Source organism: Rhinoderma darwinii, chromosome 3 (assembly GCF_050947455.1).
Source record: "Rhinoderma darwinii isolate aRhiDar2 chromosome 3, aRhiDar2.hap1, whole genome shotgun sequence".
Taxonomy (NCBI): domain Eukaryota; kingdom Metazoa; phylum Chordata; class Amphibia; order Anura; family Rhinodermatidae; genus Rhinoderma; species Rhinoderma darwinii.
In genome coordinates this window covers 229,911,059-229,931,414 of record NC_134689.1, presented here as the reverse complement: position 1 = coordinate 229,931,414, position 20,356 = coordinate 229,911,059, and the positions used below count along the sequence as shown (strand labels likewise).

The 20,356-nt window shown below is 43.0% G+C and overlaps 1 protein-coding gene across 1 annotated transcript in view; it reads right to left on the bottom strand.

Annotated features, from left to right (window-relative positions):
• MKLN1 (muskelin 1) overlaps window positions 1–19,387 on the bottom strand; it is an 80,291-nt gene extending 60,904 nt beyond the window's left edge. The window contains exon 1 of the mRNA XM_075857505.1: window positions 19,308–19,387. Within this exon, the coding sequence (XP_075713620.1) occupies window positions 19,308–19,381 (74 nt within the window). The 5' untranslated portion in view covers window positions 19,382–19,387. The remainder of the gene's footprint in view (window positions 1–19,307) is intronic.
• Between the last annotated feature and the right edge of the window lie 969 nt (window positions 19,388–20,356).

Sequence of the window (20,356 nt, the reverse complement as noted above, 5' to 3'; positions counted from 1 at the left end):
ACGGCTAGTTTATGGCATGTCCAGGCTCCAGATTCTCAGCAGATCCCTGATGCACGCAAATACTAGTATGCAGCCAGCAGAGTTGCTGGGAAACAAGAAAAAGGTTGTTTCTATCAGCATCTGCAAAAGCACCTTTTGAATCAGAAGGGCTCCTGTGCAGCGTGGCCACAGAGTTAGCCCACGCACTGTGATACCCTCTGTCTTCTCCTAGGCACAGGAGTTAAGTTTCACGCATAAAATTGGAACGGATGCGTTAAATGTAGGCTGGGACAGATGCCTTAACAGTGGCATGTGTCAGCATTGAGTTTAACCCCTTCCCACCCAATCACGTAACTGTACGCGACAATCGGCGATGCTTTGCCACCTTCTCACGTACAGTTATATGACGAGAATAAACGGACACCATGTCAAATGACATTGTGACAAGGGGCAGATCGCGGTCGGCGAGTGACTCACCGCTCGCTGGCAGAGTATCAATGAGAGCGGTCATGTGACGTTGATCGCTGTGATTGGTCAGTTTTGAATGACCAATCACAGCATAGGTAAACAAAAGACGCAGGATTCTTCTCATCGCTGGCTCCGACAAGCTTATTTCTGTCAGAGAGCTTGTGAGAGTTGGTGGGTGAAGCCCTGTCAGAAAGTAATACAGTGAATAAAGATCTCTTCTAGATCTCCCCAGACCTCTCCTGCCCCAGTAATTATAAAATAATGCCCAAATCACCCTTCCATTACCCCAGTGAGATTACTGCGCCATATTACTCTAGATACCCTAAATACCCCCAGATCACCCCCTCACTGCCCCGTGAACATTGAGCCGAGTCAGTGTCCAGTACGATCCACCCAGATCGCCACCCTTCACTGTTGCCGTGATACATACAGTGACAGTTTTACGCAGTGATCCATTCAGTTCCTTTCCGCTCCTACATTTGAGCGCCAGTTTTTTTTCTACTTCACAAAAAATATACACAAAAAATATAAATTAAGAAAAAAAATATTTTTTTATAATTTTTTTGTGAGACCGTTACGTTTTTGGGTTACAATAAAATAATATCTGTTACATTGTAGTGTACATCACTGCAATATGGCGCATTCATTTTATAGCCCAGAGGAGGCATACACTATTGCTGTGCTCGTATACAGACTCTACTTGCGAGGATGAAATCCAGTTCGTGTTGACATCTTTGTCTAGAGAGTCTGATTAACCCCCCAGCAGCGCAGAAGAGTTGCTGGTTCTGACCAGCCCCCGATAGTGAGGCAATACGGATGCCTGCTACAAATTATGCCCCCCAAGTTCCCGACTTCACCGCATCCTCGGGAATCCAAGTGGAGACCACGGGGTTCGGAGAGTTATTATTTTTTTTTTTTTCATTTTTCTCCGCTGAATATATAAAATTTAATGGTCGAACAGACTAATTTATATGCGGAACAATTTCTCAACCACAATCCCACGTCCTACTATTCCAAAGGCCAAATTTGGACCCCCACAAACTCAGATGAGCTTTGCAAATTTTGAGGCCTGTTACGGAATATGGGCTTCATAAAGACACCCAGCATTAGGGACTAATGTCCTATATAATACCCCCCTTTATGGCAACATTATGACCAGAAAAAGATTTCAGGTCATCCTCAAATTCCTGCACTACACAGATCATAGCTGCTGCCCACCCCTCGATGATCCAAATTATGACCGTTAATATAAAATAAGGCCCGTCATCAAGCATTTTCATTTCAAATTTGCACCCCAGGTAAAAGTTTTGCGGTCGACGAGTCTCTCGTCAGTTTTAAAGGAAGGCTCCACTTCCGTCAATACCTCCCAAATAAAAGGGCCCGGTTTGGAAAAAAAAAAAAAAAACTATATAAGATCTGTGAAAGATCCACCGGGTACACGCATTGTTTCAGGATTTATGAGGGAAGGGATTCCAAAATTGATCCCCCAGAAAGCCCACCTTCCCTTAGTGTCTGCGGAAAAATTGTGTGGTATCTTATACACCCGCAACTTGGCCAGGGATATCATGTCTACATAGACAATTTTTATAACAGAATGCCTCTCCAAAAGTGCCTTTTGGCAAGAGCGACTGACCTGTGGCACAATAAAAAAAAATAAAAAATCAAAGGGCCTCCCCAAAACTCTCCAGGGCCAGACATTGCCAAAAGGAGAAAGTAAAGCAATGTGCAGCGAGAATACACGGCTAGTAAAATATAGGGACAGGAAAGATGTCCACATTTTATCTAACATCCATAAGGATAGCAGCATCCATGTTCGAGTGTAAACTGTTTGGTGATATGGGCAAAGTTCTTTATATTTGGAGGTTACTCAATTTACGAGCTGTTCCTGATCAATACGTTATGGGCTTTTTTGTTGTTCAGGCTTTTGCACAACCTGTTAACCCCTTAAGGACGCAGCCTTGTTTTGGCCTTAAGGCTCAGAGCCCATTTTTCAAATCTGACATATTTCACTTTATGTGGTAATAACGTCGGAATGCTTAAACCTACCCAAGCGATTCTGAGATTGTTTTCTCGTGACACATTGGGCTTTAAGTTAGTGGTAAAATTTGGACGATATATTCAATGTTTATTGGTGAAAAATTGCAAAATTTAGAGAAAATTTATAAAAAATAGAATTTTTCAGAATTTAAATGCATCTGCTTGTAAAACAGACGGTTATAGCACACAAAATAGTTACTAGTTCACATTTTCCATATGTCTACTTTAGATTGGCATGGTTTTTTGAACATGCTTTTATTTTTCTTGGACGTTACAAGACTTAGAACAAACAGCAATTTCTCATATTTTTAAGAAAATTTCAAAAGCCTTTTTTTTTAAGGTACCTGTTCAGTTCCGAAGTGGCTTTGAGGGGCCTATGTATTAGAAACCCCCATAAAACACCCCATTTTGAAAACTAGACCCCTCAAAGTATTCAAAACAGCATTTAGAAAGTTTATTTAACCCTTTAGGCATTTCACAGAAATTAAAGCAAAGTAGAGGTGACATTTGCAAATTTTATTTTTCTTGCTGAATTTCAATTGTATTCAATTTTTTTCTGTAACACAGAAGGTTTTACCAGAGAAACACTACTAAATATGTATTGCCCAGATTCTACAGTTTTTAGAAATGTCCCACTTGTGGCACTAGTGTGCTCATGGACTAAAACACAAGCCACAGAAGCAAAGAAGGACCTAGCACATTTTGAAGCCTCTTTTTTATTAGAATATATTTTAGGCAGCATGCCAGGTTTGAAGAGGTGTTGAGGTGCCAAAACAGTAGGAATCCCACAAAAGTGACCCCATTTCGGAAACTACACCCCTCAAGGAATAAATTTATGGTTGTTGTTACCATTTTGACCGCAGTTTTTTCACAGCACCTATTTGAATTGGGCTGTGAAATTAAAAACATTTCATTTTTTATCAAAATTTCTTATTTTCACAGGGAACAAAATACACCATTTTGTTGCCCAATTTCTCCTGAGTGCAGCAATACCCCATTTGTGGAGATAAACTGCCGTTTGGGCCCATGGAGGCCTCAGAAGGGAAGGAGCGCAGATTTTGCTGGATTGGTTTTCGGGTGCCATGTCGCATTTGCAGAGTCCCAGAGGTACCAAAGCAATGGAAACTCACCAGAAGTGACCCCATTTTGGAAACTACACCCCTCAAGGAATTAATTGATGGGTAATGTGACCAATTAGAACCCATAGTTTCTTCACAGAACTTATTTGAATTGGGCAGGGAATTTAAAAAAATTGATTTTTTTCCAATATGTAGTTTTAGCTCAAAATATCTTATTTTCACAAGAAATAAAATACCTCATTTTGTTGCCCAATTTGTCCTGAGTGCGGCAATGCCCAATTTGTGGTGATAAACTGACGTTTGGGCCCATGGGAGGGCTCAGAAGGAAAGGACCACCATTTGGCCTAATGGGGATTTTCTGGTGCGAAGTCATGTATGCAGAAGCCCCTGAGGTACCAGTACAGTTGAAACCTGAGAAGTGACCCCGTTTTAAAAACTACACCCCTTAAGGCATTCATCTAGAGGTGTAGTGAGCATTTTTACCGGGACATACACCCCATAAACTGTAATGTGGGTTCTCACGGGTATGGCAATACCCTCAATGTGGCTGTTATCAGCTGCCTGGGCACACGGCAGGGCTCAGAAGATAACGGGATAAGCTGTGCGGAGTGCATCAGGGTAAGTAAAACTGGGGTAGATTAAAAATCAAGGGATGTATGATACATTTTGAAGCACTCTTTCATATGGAGCCTTAGTTTTTCGGGACACGTGTCACATTGATATATTGTGTCCTTCCTTATCCCCCTCTTATAGCAGACTTTGTACCTCTTTCCTTTCTTGCCAGTTTGGGGAACTTCTCCTGGAAAGTGTTGCCCTGGTGCGATGCGTGTGGCCTCGCTTCCAGAAGTACTGGGTGCCCCCCCCCCCCCTCTTGGTCCCTAAAAATTAGTTTCGTGATAACCACCTGTTGAAATTCCAGGAAAGTTCCTGTCTGGCCTGCACATTGACGTAGCACGTACGCATTATACAATTCCATCTGTATGATGTGCACGGCCAGCTTCTTATACCACACCTCATGGCGCTGTAAGGCTTCAGGACTTGATCTGACAAGTCCACCCCTCCCATGTACCTATTGTAGTCCAGGATGCAGTCTGGTTTGCGGGTCTCTGTACTGGTACCCCGTACAGGTACATGGGTACTGGTGTGGGCATGTATTGTCGTCAATACAAGGACATCTCTCTTGTCCTTGACACACAATATGTTGCTGCTAGAATGTGCCCTGCTCTCACCCCTTCTGAGTGTTTGCCCAAGCAGAGTCTTAGGGAGGCCTCTCAGATTTCTTCTAGAAGTGCCGCATGCCGCAGTACTTCTGGAAGCGAGGGAGTTGAAGAGTGGGACGCTGGTATAAAAATTATCCAGGTAGAGGTGGTAACCCTGGTCCAGCAGTGGATGCACCAAATCCCACACAATTTTTGCATTAACTCCCAATAAGGCGGGGGGGGGGGGCATTCTGGGGGCTGAGCACTGGTTTCCTTCCCTTCATATATCCTAAATTTGTAGGTATAACCTGATGCACTCTCGTACAGCTTATACATCTTCACGCCATACCTTGCCCTCTTACCCGGCAGGTACTGGCAGAATTGAAGCCTCCCTTTAAAATGTACCAAGGACTCATCAATAGAAATACAATTCTCGGGGGTGTATGCTTTGGAAAACCGGGCACTGAAACAGTCTGATAGGGGTCTCCGTTTATACAAACGGTCAAAATTGGGGTAGTCTTGGAGTAGGCAATGCTCATTAGGAGAAGCGAAGTATTGCCTCATTATTTTATTTTTTTTAGGTTCCAGTTCAGTTCTGAAGTTGCTTTGAGGGGCCCATATATTAGAAACCCCCATCAAACACCCCATTTTAGAAACTAGACCCCTCAAAGTATTCACAACAGCATTTAGAAAGTTTATGAACTCTGTAGGTGTTTCACAGGAATTTAGAGCAAAGTAGAGGTGAAATTTACATATTTATTTTTGTCAGAAAATCCTTTTTATACAGTTTTTTTCTAGAACACAAAAGGTTTTACTAGAGAAACGCAACTTAATACTTATTTCCCAGATTCTGCAGTTTTGAGAAATATCCCACATGTGGCCCTAGTGCGGTAATGGACTGAAACACCGGCCTCCGAAGCAAAGGAGCAGCTAATAGATTATGAGGCCTCTTTTTTATTAGGCACCATGTCCGGATTGAAGAGGTCTTGTGGTGCCAAAACAGTGGCAACCCCCCAAAAGTGACCCCATTTTGGAAACTAGACCCCTTGAGGAATTCATTGTAGTTGTCTTGGGGTGCATCCGGCTTCTTGATCAGTTTTTATTCTATTTTTAGGTGGCGTGGCGACTTAAAAACAGCAATTCGACTACTGTTTTGTTATTCTATTTTTTTTTTTACAGCATTCACCGTGCGCTATAAATGACATTCATTTTATTCTGCGGGGCGATACGATTACGGCGATACCATATGTTTATAGTTTTTTTATGTCTTATGGCGTTTGAACAATAAAATACGTTTTGTAAAAAATCATTCACTTTTTGTGTTACCTTATTCTAAGAGCCAGAACTTTTTTATTTTTCCATCAATAAAGCCGTGCGAGGACTTATTTTTTGCGTAACGAACTGTAGTTTCAATCACTACCATTTTTAGGTACATGCGACTTATTGATCTCTTTTTATTCCATTTTTTGCGAGGTGAAGTGACCAAACAATTGTGATTCTGGTACGGTTTATTATTATTTTCTTTTATGGCGTTCACCGTGCGGGATAAATAACAAAATAATTTTGTCGTTCAGGCCGTTACGGACGCGGCGATACCAATTATGTATAATTTATTTGTTTGTTTATATATTTTTATTAATAATAAATGACTGATAAGGGAAAAAGGGGGATTTTTACTTTTATTACTTTTAAAACTTTTATTTTTACACATCTTTTTTAACTTTTTTTTTAACTTTATTACTTTGTCCCACTAGGGGACTTGAGGGCAGGAGGCCCTGATTGCTATTCTAATACTGCGTAGTGCAGTGTATTAGAGCTGTCAGCTACTCACTGACAGCAAGCATAGTGGGTCCTGACGTTGTCAGGACCCACTAGGCTTCCGTCGATGGCATAGCCGGACGCAATTGTTTGGTATCCGGTTGCCATAGTCGCCATCGCCGGCCGCTATCATGTAGCAGGCCGGCGATTGTAGCTTAACCCCTAAAAAGTCCCGATTTCTTTTAAGGGGTTAATCAGCGGGGACACAGCGATCGGTCCCCGTTGTAGGAGCTGCGGCAGCTGCTGTACGAGACAGCAGTTGTCACAGCTCCTGTACGCGTCGGGAGAACGGCCGAAACGGCCGTTAATCCCAATACGTACTATTAGGTCATGGAGCGCGAACGCTATGGTTACCATGACCTAATAGTACGTCCAGGAGCGGGAAGGGGTTAAACCCGAAAATACTTCCAGAAAAACTGACAATATCTTAGGGGATTAATGATCCTTTACTGTCCATAAAGATGGTGTTGGACACTGCCCTATTATATATTCTGTAGGTGATTAATTGTTTTACGTACATTACAGTTCCTACTTTTCGGGGCAGGGACCTGTACTGGTGTGCCAATATCCCTTGGCACGTATGTCTCTGATAGAGATATTGATGGGGCTAAAGAGATGTCCTAAGACCAGTCCCGTTGAAAAAAGAAGTGACATTATAAAGCCCTGTTTTTCATCCTGTGAACATGCTCAAGTTCTAACCTTTTTCCTCCAGTTCTCATATATATTGCCCTTCAGCCCAATACAGTTCTAATTTTAAATCTCCCTGCTTTAACGGTTCTTAACAGCTATGGACTGACATATTTGTTGGTCATCTGCTTTGTTAGCATGACCTAGTTACATACACTGGCAAATGCACTTCCACGGGTTAATATGCGGTGGAAGGCAACCACGCCCTTAAAATAAGATTTAAGAATTACCACGATTCTGGCTATGAAAACCTAGAGGTACAAACACTCAAACCACTAGATGAATACCTTAGGGGTGTAGTTTTCAAAACGGGGTCACTTCTAGGGTTGTCACATTATACTGCCAGCTCAAATTCTTTACAGGCATGGAGTGGGGCCTATCAAGTCATTCAAGCTCAAATTATGATCTAAAAAAAACCAAAGGGTGCTCCTTTGATTTGGGGCCACACTGTGTGGGCATGCAGCAGATAACAGCCTAAGTGGGGGTATTTCTGAAGACAGGCGAAAATAGGTATTAAATGTTAGGGTGCGTTTCATCAGTTTCATGTACTATGTTTGAAAAATATGTCGTAGAAATTACGCATTTGTGAAAAAAATGAAAAGGTTATTTATCATGCCAGATTACCACAAGATTCTGCATAAACACTTTGGGTTAGAAAAAGGGATCACACCACTAGAAAAATTCCTTGAGGGGTGTAGTCTCCAAAATGTGGTCACTTTGAGGGTGGGGGGGGGGGGGGGTTCTACTGTTTCGGTCCTTCCAGGGCGTTGCAAACGCCACATGGCACTAAAAATCATTCCAGCAAAATCTGCGCTCCAAATGGCACTCTTTCCCTTCTGAGCCCTGCCGAGGGTCTAAACAGCAGTTTATTACCACATATACGCTTTACAAATGTTGGGGTGCTTTTTCTCCTTTATTCCTAGTAAAAAATAAAAATCAGAAAAAAAAAGTAGATTTTCATCTTCACAGACTAATTCCAATAGATTCAGCAAAAAACCTGTGGGATCAAAATGCTAACTATACCCCTAGAAAAATTGTTCGAGTGTTGTGGTTTCCGAAATGGGGTCACATTTGGGGGGTATCCACTGTTTTGGCACCACAAGACCTCTTCAAACCTGACACAGTGCCCAAAAAAAACGGAGGCCCCAAAATCCTCTAGTTGCTCATTTGCTTCTAAAGCCTGTGCTTCAGTCCATTAGCACACTAGGGAGACACACGTGGGATATTTTTAAAGACTGCAGAATCAGGGCGATAAATATTGAGATGTATTTCTTGGGTAAAGCCTTCTGTGTTACAGAAAAAAAATGTATTACAAATGAATTTTGGCAAAAAAAATTATAATTCATAAATTTCACATCTGCTTTAATTCCTGTGAAACGGTTAAAATACTTTCTGAATGCGGTTTTGAATACTTTGAGGAATGCAGTTTTCAAAATGGGTGATTTATAGGGACTTTCTAATATATAAGGCCCACAAAGTCACTTTAGAACTGAACTGGTCCCTGAAAAAAAAGCCTTCTGAAATTTTCTTGAAAGTGTGAGAAATTGCTGCGAAAGTTCTAAGCCTTGTAACGTCGTAGAAAAAGAAGACAATGTTCAAAAAAACTATGCAAACAAAGTAGACATATGGGAAATGTTAATTAGTAACTATTTTGTGTGGTATTACTACTAAACTACTGTTTTACAAGCAGATACATTTAAATTTAGAAAAATGCTAATTTTTGCAAAATTTCTCTACATTTTGGTGTTTTTCAAAAATAAATACTGAATTTAGCTACCAAATTTTTTCACTGAGGCCTCATGCACACAAACGTATTTTTTTCCTCCCGTAAATACTGGCATAAATACGGGTCCTTGGTCACACGTATTCAACCCGTATTGAACCAGTATTTACGGACCCGTGCCTGTAAATACGGGTCTGGTGTCACCAGTATTCCACCCGTATTTACGGGCACGTTTTCGCTGCAAAATTGCACTGCACTAATCGGCAGCCCCTTCTCCCTATCAGTGCAGGATAGAGAGAAGGTGCAGCAATTTCCGTAGTGAAAGTAAAATAAATTCATACTTACCATGCCGTTGTCTTGGGGACGCGTCCCTCTTTCGCCATCCAGCCCGACCTCCCTGGATGACGCGGCAGTCCATGTGACCGCTGCAGCCTGTGATTGGCTGCAGCGGTCACATGGGCTGAAACGTCATCCCGGGAGGCCGGACTGGAGGAAGAAGCATGGAGTTCTGGGTAAGTATGAACTATTTTTTTTACACGTTGATCTATATTGTAATCGGTAGTCAGTGTCCAGGGTGCTGAAAGAATTACTGCCGATAGTTTAACTCTTTCAGCACCCTGGACAGTGACTATCCCCTGACGTCGCCTAGCAACGCTCCTGTAATTACCGGTGCACACACGTAGTCACCCGTATTACGGGAGCCCCATAGACTTATATGAGCCTGCCCGTGCCGTTATTACGGCCTGAAATAGGACATGTTCTATATTTTTCGACAGAACGGGCACCATCCAGTAAGCATACGGGGAGGTACCCGTGGCCAATAGAAGTCTGTGGGCCCGTGATTACGGGCATTTTTACGTTTGTGTGCATGGGGCCTAACAAAGTCCAATATGTCACGGGAAAACAATATCAGAATCACTTGGATAGGTGAAAGCATTCCAGAGTTATAACCACATAAAGGGACACGTCAGATTTGAAAAAATGGGGCTGGTCCTGAAGGCCAAAATGAGCTTAGTCCTGAAGAGGTCAATAATATACTTAACGTATACGTCATGAAAAGTGGTTGAAAAAGCCCATGACGTCTACATAAACGTTTACCTGCGACATAGGTCATACATACTGCATGGTATATTTTTTTGGTTTGTTTTTTTGCAGGATCCCGAAGGATGGAATAGCGAAGTCTACTAAACTATACCATCCTCAAAAGTAAGGTATACTGACATATACCAGCCTGAAGCAGGCCAAAAGGATACACTTGACCTCCGTCAGACTAATGGAGCCCCATGGACACGTTTCGTGTGCACGTCAAGAGCTTTTACGGCCCGTTACAGGATAGCGTGCGGCGATGGTTGCTACGGCAACCGTAGGCCTAATAATGGCCTCCGGCTATTCCATCTACGGAAGCCTAATGGGTCCTGACGAAGTCAGCATGTAGTGCAGTGTATTAGAATTGCGATCACGGCCTCCTGCCTTCAAGTCCCCTAGTGGGACAAAGTAAAAAAGTAAAAAAAAAAGTTTTAAAAGTAATAAAAAGTTAAAAAATCCCCCTTTTTCCCTCAACAGTCCTTTGTTTATTTTTATTAATAAATAAACTATACATAATTATTGCCGCATCCGTTACGGCCTGAACTACAAAAGTATTTTGTTATCTATCCCGCTCGGTGAACGCCATAAAAGAAAATAACAATAAACCATACCAGAATGACAATTATTTGGTCACTTAACCCCTTCCCGACATTTGTCGTATGAATATGTCATGGAAAGCAAGTGCTTCCCGCATTTTGCCGTATCCGTACGACAAATGCTGGACACCGGCTGAGAAGCGGAGACGGTGCCATCATTGCCGGAGGTCAGTGGTGCATTACAGCTGACATCCTGCTGTAATGGCGGGGATTGAAATTAGCTTAGATCCCCGCCATTAACCCCTTAAATGCTGCGGTCAAAAGCCATCGCTGCATTTATGTTGTTTGCAGCTCATCGGAACCCCAGCAATGAAATTGCCTGGGTTCCGGTGGCTGCAATGCCAACCGTAGGCCTAATACTGGCCTCCTGGTTTGCGTCCGTAACGGTCTGAACTATAAAATGATTATGTTTTGTTCCACACGGTGTACGGCGTAAAAAAAAAAAACTTAAAAAACCATACCAGAGTTTGTTTTTTGGTCACTTTGCCCTACAAATATTGGAATAAAAAGTGATCAAAAAGTCGCATGTATCCAAAAATGGTAACTATATAAACTATAGCTCGTCCCGCAAAAAACAAGCCCAAAGTCATTTTATTGTGCAAAAAGATGTAAAACATAAAAAAGTCCTATAAATTAGGTATCGCCGGAATCGTACTGACCCACGGAATAAAGTTAACATGTAGTTTATAACGCATGGTGAACACTGTATAAAAAAAACACTGCCAGAATTGCAGTTTTTTGGTCACCTTGCCTCCCAAAAAATAGGATAAAAAGTGATCAAATAGTAGCACGTAGCCCAAAATGGTACCAATAATTACAGCTCGCCCTGCAAAAAAACAGCCCTCATGCCACGAAATCTATGAAAAAATAAAATTAGTTAAGGCTTCCATAAGTCAGGAAATAAAAAATATGTAGTTGTGCAGGCCCGTGGGGATCATTTCTTCTGTTTCAAGAGGCGAATTATCAAGGCCCTAAAATTAGGGAACCAGGAAGGGGAGGGCCCAAACATATCTGCTGGAAGTGAGGGTGCCCGAATTATACCAGGACAACACTTCCCAGCAAAATTCCCCAAACCGCAAATATGCGGAGTGTGGACCAAAAGGCGGATAAGTAAAGGTATTTATTAATGAGACACCAGACTAGTGCATAAAGAATTGCTTCACAGCGAAAACACATCTATGGATTATTTTACTGGTTTCTTTTAACCCAATTAATATACCACCTGACTATGCCCCTAAAACTCTGCCCAGCTTACATGTACCCCCACATAATAAAGGGAAACACCAGCAATACTCAAACAAAATTACTACCAAGCAAATCCACGCTCCAAAAAGCCAAATGGTGCTCCCTCCCCTCTGAAACCTACAGCGTGCCCAAACAGCTGTTTACTTCCACATATATGGCATCGCCAAACCCGGGAGAATCCATTTAACAATTTTTTGGATGTGTGTCTCCAGTGACATAAGCTGGGCACTACATATTTGCCACTGAAATCGCATATCTAATTGCACCACCCGCAGCGCAATCATTTATGGAAAAGTCCTATATGGTGAAAATGCTCACTACACCCCTTAATAAATGCCTTGAGGGGTGTAGTTTCCAAAATGGGGTCACTTCTCAGAGCCTTCTTTTATTATTTAACATCAGAGCCTCTGCAATTGTGAACCAATACTTTGTAAATCGCCAACTTAGGCCACAATTTTACATGGTACACTTTCACTCCTGAGCCCTGTTAAATGTCCAGGCAAAAGATTAGGGTCACATGTAGGATGTTTCTAAAACCGGGAAAAACAGCATAATAAGTAGAGAGCTGTCTTGTTATGGTGGCAGAACTGGGCACCACATATTGGCATATCTATGGAAAAAATCCAATTTTCACTCTGCAATACCGAGTGCACACCAATTTCTGCAAAACACATGCGGGGTTAACATGCCTACTGCACCCCTAGGTGCATATCTTGAGGGTTGCAGTTTCCAAAATGATTTTCAGTCGTTTTTTAAGCCACTCGGGAATTTCGCAGCGTTTTTTACGGCCGTTTTTGGAGTGGTTTTCAATAGAGTCAATGAAAAATGCCTCCAAAAACGTCCCAAGAAGTGTCCTGCACTTCTTTTGACGAGCAGTCATTTTACGCGCCATATTTTGACAGCAACGCGTAAAATAAAGGCTCGTGGGACCAGAATATCATAATTCCCATTGAAAGCAATGGGCAGATGTTTGTAGGCGTATTAGGAGTGTTTTTTCGGGCGTAATTCGAGGCGTAAAACGCCCAAATTACGTCAGAAACCACTGCGTGTGAACATACCCTTAGACTTTTTTCTTTAAACTAAATATAATGTGATTATCTGCAATGCTGCATATTTAGGTGTAATTTAGAAGGATTATATGGAATAAAATTAAATTTTTATTAAAGGGGTTGTCCGGGCATGGGGTGGTTTTTCATACTGATGACTTACCCACAGGATAGGTCATCAGTAGATGATAGGTGGGGGTCTGACACCCAGACTCCACACCAATCAGTTGTTCCAGTGCCCAGAGGCAGCCAGAAGCTATGCAGTGGTCGGTGCCGAAAGCAGATTGCTCCAACCACTGTATAGTGGCAGTGCTGTGGTACGCTTTAATAGGAGCAGAGCAGCAGTGTTGTAGCACAGCCGTTATACAGTGGTCGGAGACATCTGCTTCAGGCACTGACCACTGCATAGCTTCCAGTGCCGGAAGGAGCAGATACAGCGGATCGGTGCGGGGTCCGGTTGTCAGACCCCCAACGATCATCTACTGATGACCTATCCTGTGGACAGGTCATCAGTATGAAAAACCAACCCATGCCCGGACAACCCCTTTACGCCTCTACCTGAATAGTTAGGCATAGTTCACATCTCGTTATCTAACTACAACTAGTGTGTACATCAAAAAAGCTCCTGGAATACACGCCACATGTGTACATAAAGCTCTATTATCCTGATGGAGGCTAAAAATGCGTCCTTCTGGCCTCCGTCTGGCTTGTATACATAGGATGGAATAGCGTAGTAGACTACGCTATTCCATCCAAAGGGATCCTGCAAAAGACACGTACCGCACGGCATAAGTTTGTTTTTGTTTTTTTAAACACGACGTCAAGAGCTTCTCCAGGATGCTTTCGATGCTCTGGCCGGGGTCCCCCGCATTGTAAAGTTCCTAAAATCACTGTTCATTTATGGACAGTAATGTCAGGATCTTCTCCAGGGCCTGAATCCTTTGCCAAAGCACTTCCAATCCTCTGGTGTTGTAAGCTACGGACTTCACTGTCTATCTATGGAAAGTGACGTCAGGAGCTTCCCCAGGCACAGCGCTTCAGATAGCGCTCTGCCAGGGGGGGGGGGGTTTGAGCGACGTTACCCACTGTATGCCTATACATTGGGATACGTTGCAGCCCTACATCAGAGGTATACGTGGGAAGACCTCCCAAAGTATACCTCGGACAGAAGGCAATATGCTGATGTCAAGGGGGCACTGTCATGAACAGACGTTTAGAAAGCCTTTGCTTCACTAGGAAAAATTACTATGTATTTGCTTCTGGCAATAGCAACTCTGCATTAGGCTATTGTTTTGCTTTCATTCAAAACTACTGTATCTGCTGGAAGCTCCATCTAAATACTGTGCTACAGTTATACAAAACACCAGAATATAGAGATGTTTCTAGTAGGCTAATTTTACGATCGCATTCAAAACGTGATGAGGAAAATCAAGAGTAAGCACTGCCTGCAAATAAACTTTGGAATCTTTCCTGTTTATAAAACCTATTTACCTGTAAAGCCACAGAAGTTCATCTAACTTGTTCTTTCAGACAAGGTCAAGTCTGGGTTACTGCCAGTTTTGTTAAAAAGCATCTGTCATCAAAAAGCTTATTTGTATGTTTCTGCACGAATCATTTAATGATCAATATATTCTGTATTATGTAAGGCCCAGTTCACACTGAGGTTTTTTTGTGCCGATCGTAATCAGCCCCAAAAACAGCCCGAAACCGCTTCCCAGTGATTACAATGGGAGACAGGCATTTTTTTCCAGAAGCGGCTTTCAGAAGCTCACGGTAAGGAAAAGTGGCATGCGCTTTCTTGCCGCGGTTCCGTCTCTGACCTATTTAAATTGACGGGAGGCAGAGTTTTTTTGCCCGCGGCGCTCACCGGCCGCGGTCGAAAAACAATGCAAAAACCGCGCAAGAAAGCGCAGGCAGGTCAAAATCTGCCTCAAAATTACTGAAGGAACAGCGTTTTTTTCTTCTCTTATGCAAAACCAGGCTTCAAAAATATTAAAATATTGCCACTTCAAGACCTTTCAGGTCATTGATGTGCTTTGGAATAATCTATTAGGCCCTGTTCACACTGATTGTATTTAACGAGTTATTCGCATTAACATCGTTTTTTTATTAGCGCTATGTGAACAAGGCCTTAGGGCTCGTAAAGCATCATAACTTACCCTTAGATCTGGCTCCAGGGTCAGACCGGCTCACCATAGTACCAGAGGATCCTCGGGTGGGCGTATGCTCTTCACAATAACGTAGCCCAAAACACAACATGGAACCAAATTGCCAGCAGGAGACAACCTAATTTAAAGAAGTTTGGAGCAAGGGGTCTATCTATACCTATTTGACCTTATTCCTGACATGCCCTACATGTGTGGTGACAGTAAAGATTACGATAAAATTAAAAAGTAGGCATGCACATGCTCTGTATAGATGGATGGTGAGTCCAAGGAACCTCAGTGCAACACTGGCTCTGTATGTGAATGCCCTTAAAGAGACTGTCACCACATTATAAGTGCCCTGTCTCCTATATAAGTAGATTGGCGCTATAATGTAGGTGACCGTAATGCTTTGTATTTTAAAAAACGATCTATTTTCACAACGTTAGGAGCGATTTTGGTTTATGCTAATGAGCTTTCTTAATGCCCAAGTGGGCGTACTTTTACTTTCGACCAAGTGGGCATTGTACAGAGGAGTGCATGACGCTGACCAATCAGCATCATGCACTCCTCTCCATTCATTTACACTGCACTAGCGATATAGATATATCGCTATGTGCAGCCTCATACACAAGCCCTAACATTACTACAGGGTCCTGATAATGAATACACATGAAATCCAGCCCGGACGTCATGTGTACTCAGAATCCTGACACTTCTGAATCTTTTCTGTGAGATTCCGGCAAGTGAAAGCAAATCTCGTTTAGTTCCGTGATCTCGCGAGATTTGGTTTCACTTGCCGGAATCTCACAAAAATGAGTCATAAGTGTCAGGATTCTGAGTAAACATTACGTCCAGGCTGGATTTCATGTGTATTCATTATCAGGACACTGTAGTAATGTTAGGGCTTGTGTATGAGGCTGCACATAGCGATATATCTATATCGCTAGTGCAGTGTAAATTAATGGAGAGGAGTGCATGATGCTGATTGGTCAGCGTCATGCACTCCTCTGTACAACGCCCACTTGGTCGAAAGTAAAAGTACGCCCACTTGGTCATTAATAACACTCATTAGCATAAACTAAAATCGCTAGTAACTTTGTGAAAAAAGATCGTTTTTTTTTAAATAAAAAGCATTACTGTCACCTACATTACAGCGCCGATCTCCTTATATAGGAGATAGGGCACTTATAATGTGGTGACAGAGTCTCTTTAAGGGCCTGTTCACATCAGCGTTCGGTTTTCCGTTGATGGGTTCCATCAGACCTTTACGTCGGAGGTATCCATCAACATAAAGGCAAATGGAAACCATAGCTTGTTTGCATTACCAATGATATCAATGGCAATGCTTCCGATGCGAATGGTTTCCGTTTGTCTCCGTTCCGTAAGTCGACTGCGCTATTCATTCAGTAAAAAAAAACCTTACGAAACGGAGACAAACAGAAACTATTAGCAACAGAAGCATTACCATTGAAATCAACAGTAATGCAAACGGAAGCTATGGTTTCCATTTGCCTTTCCGTTGATGAGTTGCTCCGATTGATAGGTCTGACGGAATTAATCAACTGAAACCGAACGCTTTAATTTTTCCATCGACATAGCTATATGAATTTTTTTTGCCAGATGAGTTCTATTTTTCAATGGCTCCATTTTGGGGTACATATAATTTTATAGATTAACGCATTACCTTTTTTTTGGGGGGGGGGGAACCACAATTCCCCCATTGTTTTTTGCATTAAAATTTACGCCGTCCACCACGCAGCGTAAATAACGTGTTACGTTTATTCTATGGGTCGGTACAATTACATAGATACCAAATATTGTTTTACAACTTTTTGCACAATAAAAACAATTTGTTTTGCATCGCCAGATTCCAGGAGCTATTAGGCTGGGTTCACACGACCTATTTTCAGACGTAAACGAGGCGTATTATGCCTCGTTTTACGTCTGAAAATAGGGCTACAATACGTCGGCAAACATCTGCCCATTCATTTGAATGGGTTTGCCGACGTACTGTGCAGACAACCCGTAATTTACGCGTCGTCGTTTGACAGCTGTCAAACGACGACGCGTAATTGGACTGCCTCGGCAAAGAAGTGCAGGGCACTTCTTTGCCACGTAATTTGAGCTGTTCTTCATTGAACTCAAAGAGCAGCTCAAGATTTACGAGCGTCTCAGACGCCTCGTAAATTACGAGGAGCATTTACGTGTGAAACGAGGCAGCTGTAAACAGTCTGTCTTTTCACACGTAAATGCCTCTCATCGTGTGAACATACCCTTACTCTATTTTCATGTCAATGTAGTCGTATGTGGGCTTGTTTTTTGTAGGATGAGATGTAGTTTGCCATGTACCCCAAAATGGTACAGATGGACTTACTGATCCTTTTTATACACTATTGGGTAGAAAAAAGAAACGCCAACTTCTTCACACGCCGCTCACCATGTGGTTTAAATAAAACGTTAACTATTGTTCGGGTCAATACCATATATATGTACACTGGGAGACCTCCCTATGCAATCTGCTAATCGCTTCTATAATGCTTTGGTGGCCTAAATATACCAATGCCTTACTGCCTGACAGGCTATTACACCCGGACACGGCCTCATAGGCATACAGCCATGATAGGCCTGGTGCCTTTGTTAGGACCCTGGCAACCCACGATCACATTTGCAAGCCACCAATGGGAGACAGAGGGAGCCCCATCCTCTTAACCATTTAGATGCCGTGGCATCTGAAGGGTTAAACATGAGATTAGAGGGAACTACGATCCCAGCTGTTAAAACAAGAGCCGGGCTGTTATTAGACAGCCGAACACTAAAGCCAGGCTTACTCCGAGGCGCCGTGAAACAGCAGATGCATCGGTATAAGACCCTGATGCCCCGTTGTAAAAGGCAAACCGCACTTTGGCTAAAAAAATATGGAAGTCAATATTTTCATTAACAACTGCCTGAATGTGCATTATATGCCATAAATATTCACAGTATATGACAAACGTCCGATAGATGCAAGGCCCACCTATCTCTACAAAAAGGCCCCCTAACTCCCATCCTACCTTCTGCCCCTGGGCCCCATGGCCGGGTAATCCAGACACAGCAGAGTACATTTTGCCACACCGTTTCTGGAACGCCCATAAAAGTGAACGGAAGTTACATAGACAGCGTAGCACGCGGAGGCATTCGGTTTCCATAGCTCCTAAATTCATATTTAATATACACTTAAAGGCTATGCACACCTCTGAACGTTTTATTTTTCCTCAATAAAACAATGTATCATTATTTTAAACAACTTTGTAATTGTATATGTATATATACACCTATATACACACAGATACAAATACATACATATTACAATTACATACACAGATTTTTATTTTTTTTTACTTTTTGAGATAGGCGCTGTATCTGGCGCTCAAACCCGAATCCATCAGGTCTGCAGGACTGGCTGCTTCGTTGACAGTGGATCCTGCATTTCCCTGACACGCAGGAACCAACTGTCATCGAGCACATCCAAGTTCAAAATGTAATCGAGATTGGTCAGTCCTGCAGACCTGACGGATTTGGGTTTGAGCGCCAGATACAGCTTCTACGCATCCAGGATACATACAAGCTGTATCTCAGAGTAAAACATCTAACAATTACAAAGTTATTTAAAATACCACGACACATTTTTTTTTCTTTGTTACATAAAACAATGCAAAGGTTTACATAGCCTTTAATTAGAGGGCACAAGCTCAGTAACCAGCCTACAGATGTGCCAATCAGGGAGTGCCAGATCTGCGAACACCAAACCATGACCTGGAGGGCTACATGACACTTCCCGTCAGAGCGCACTTCTTCGATATAGGTCTCAGGTTTCTAAACATTTGGGGCAGGAGGAGTCCGTAACATATTGACGTCCTGATAACATGTAGCGGATCCTCCTCAACACATTCTCCGGACACTATTTGCAGCTTTCTGCTTCAACGACGAGCCGGAGCATACAGCTAGACACGGAGTATAAACGGCGGGACCAAGCTATGTCTAGAAAGGAGCTCCCATGTCATAGTGTCAGCACAACAGCTACACCTTTATTACACAAGCGGCCAGCAGGCCTGCTACCCCCGCACACATACACACGGTGTGCAGGTGACAACGCAGCCGAGGACACCCTGGCACTGCGCCGGCAAGGAGAGCGCTATGCTCGGAGCCCTGTGTACTCACTCTGGAAGATAACTAGATGAGAACGAGCTCCACTTGTACACGGTATAAGAAAGCGCTCTGCTTTCCGCCGCCATCTTGTCAGCAGGAAGACAGGGGCGGGGCTTGGCTCTTAAAGACACACGCACAGTCACATACACCGGGTGGGCGGGAAGTGTGACAGAATACACAGATGAGGTGAAAACGAGATGCCGACAGTGCAGTCTTGCTGCTCGTACACGCCCCTTATTACACGAGCAAATACACGAGGTACTCGCCAGCTGCATGTCCTGCCGTGACGGAGTGGCTATATGGCGCGTTTTCCTCCAGTCTAGACCGTGTACTGTATTGCTCAGGGATGGTAAATCCGCTAGGGGCAACGTCTGCAACTGCACTATGTTCACACAAAATTCCTCCTGCAAAAACTGCTCCAGACGGTTTTTGCACAGTGGTTTGACAAAAACTCGTCGAAACACTCGTCAAGGTTTTTTTTTTCCTCTTTCTGACTGATTGAAATGGGGTTTTGGAGGTGGAAACCGCCTCAAAATGGGTCATGACGCTTCTTTTTTACCGCAACGCGTTTTTTTTTACTCGCGGTAAAAAAAACTAGTCCAAATCCCATTGAAATCAATGGGAGGCATTTTTGGGCGGTTTCTGATGAGTTTTGCGGTGCGGTTTCCGCGTCAAAAAACTCGTCAAGAAACTGTGTGAATGGGGAAACCGCGGCAAAAAGCTAGTCAAAAACGGCCCGAAAATGCCTCCCGTTGATTTCAATGAGAGGCGGGGGCGGTTTTCTCCCGCGAGCAGTAAAACCTGCTCGCGGGAGAAAGACGGGACCTACCCTATCTTTGGGCGTTTTGACTTCAATGGGAGGCAGGGAAAGCGTATTTCGTGGTGTTTTATGCCCGCAGCGCCCAATGGCCGCGGGTGAAAAACGCAGCGAAAATCGGCGTGCAGAGAGAGGAAAATCTGCCTCAAACTTCCAAACAGACTTTTGAGGCAGAAATTCTGCCTGCAAAATACTCCGTGTGAACATAGCCTTATTAAGTGTATCAAATTTTCGATTTGTAGTG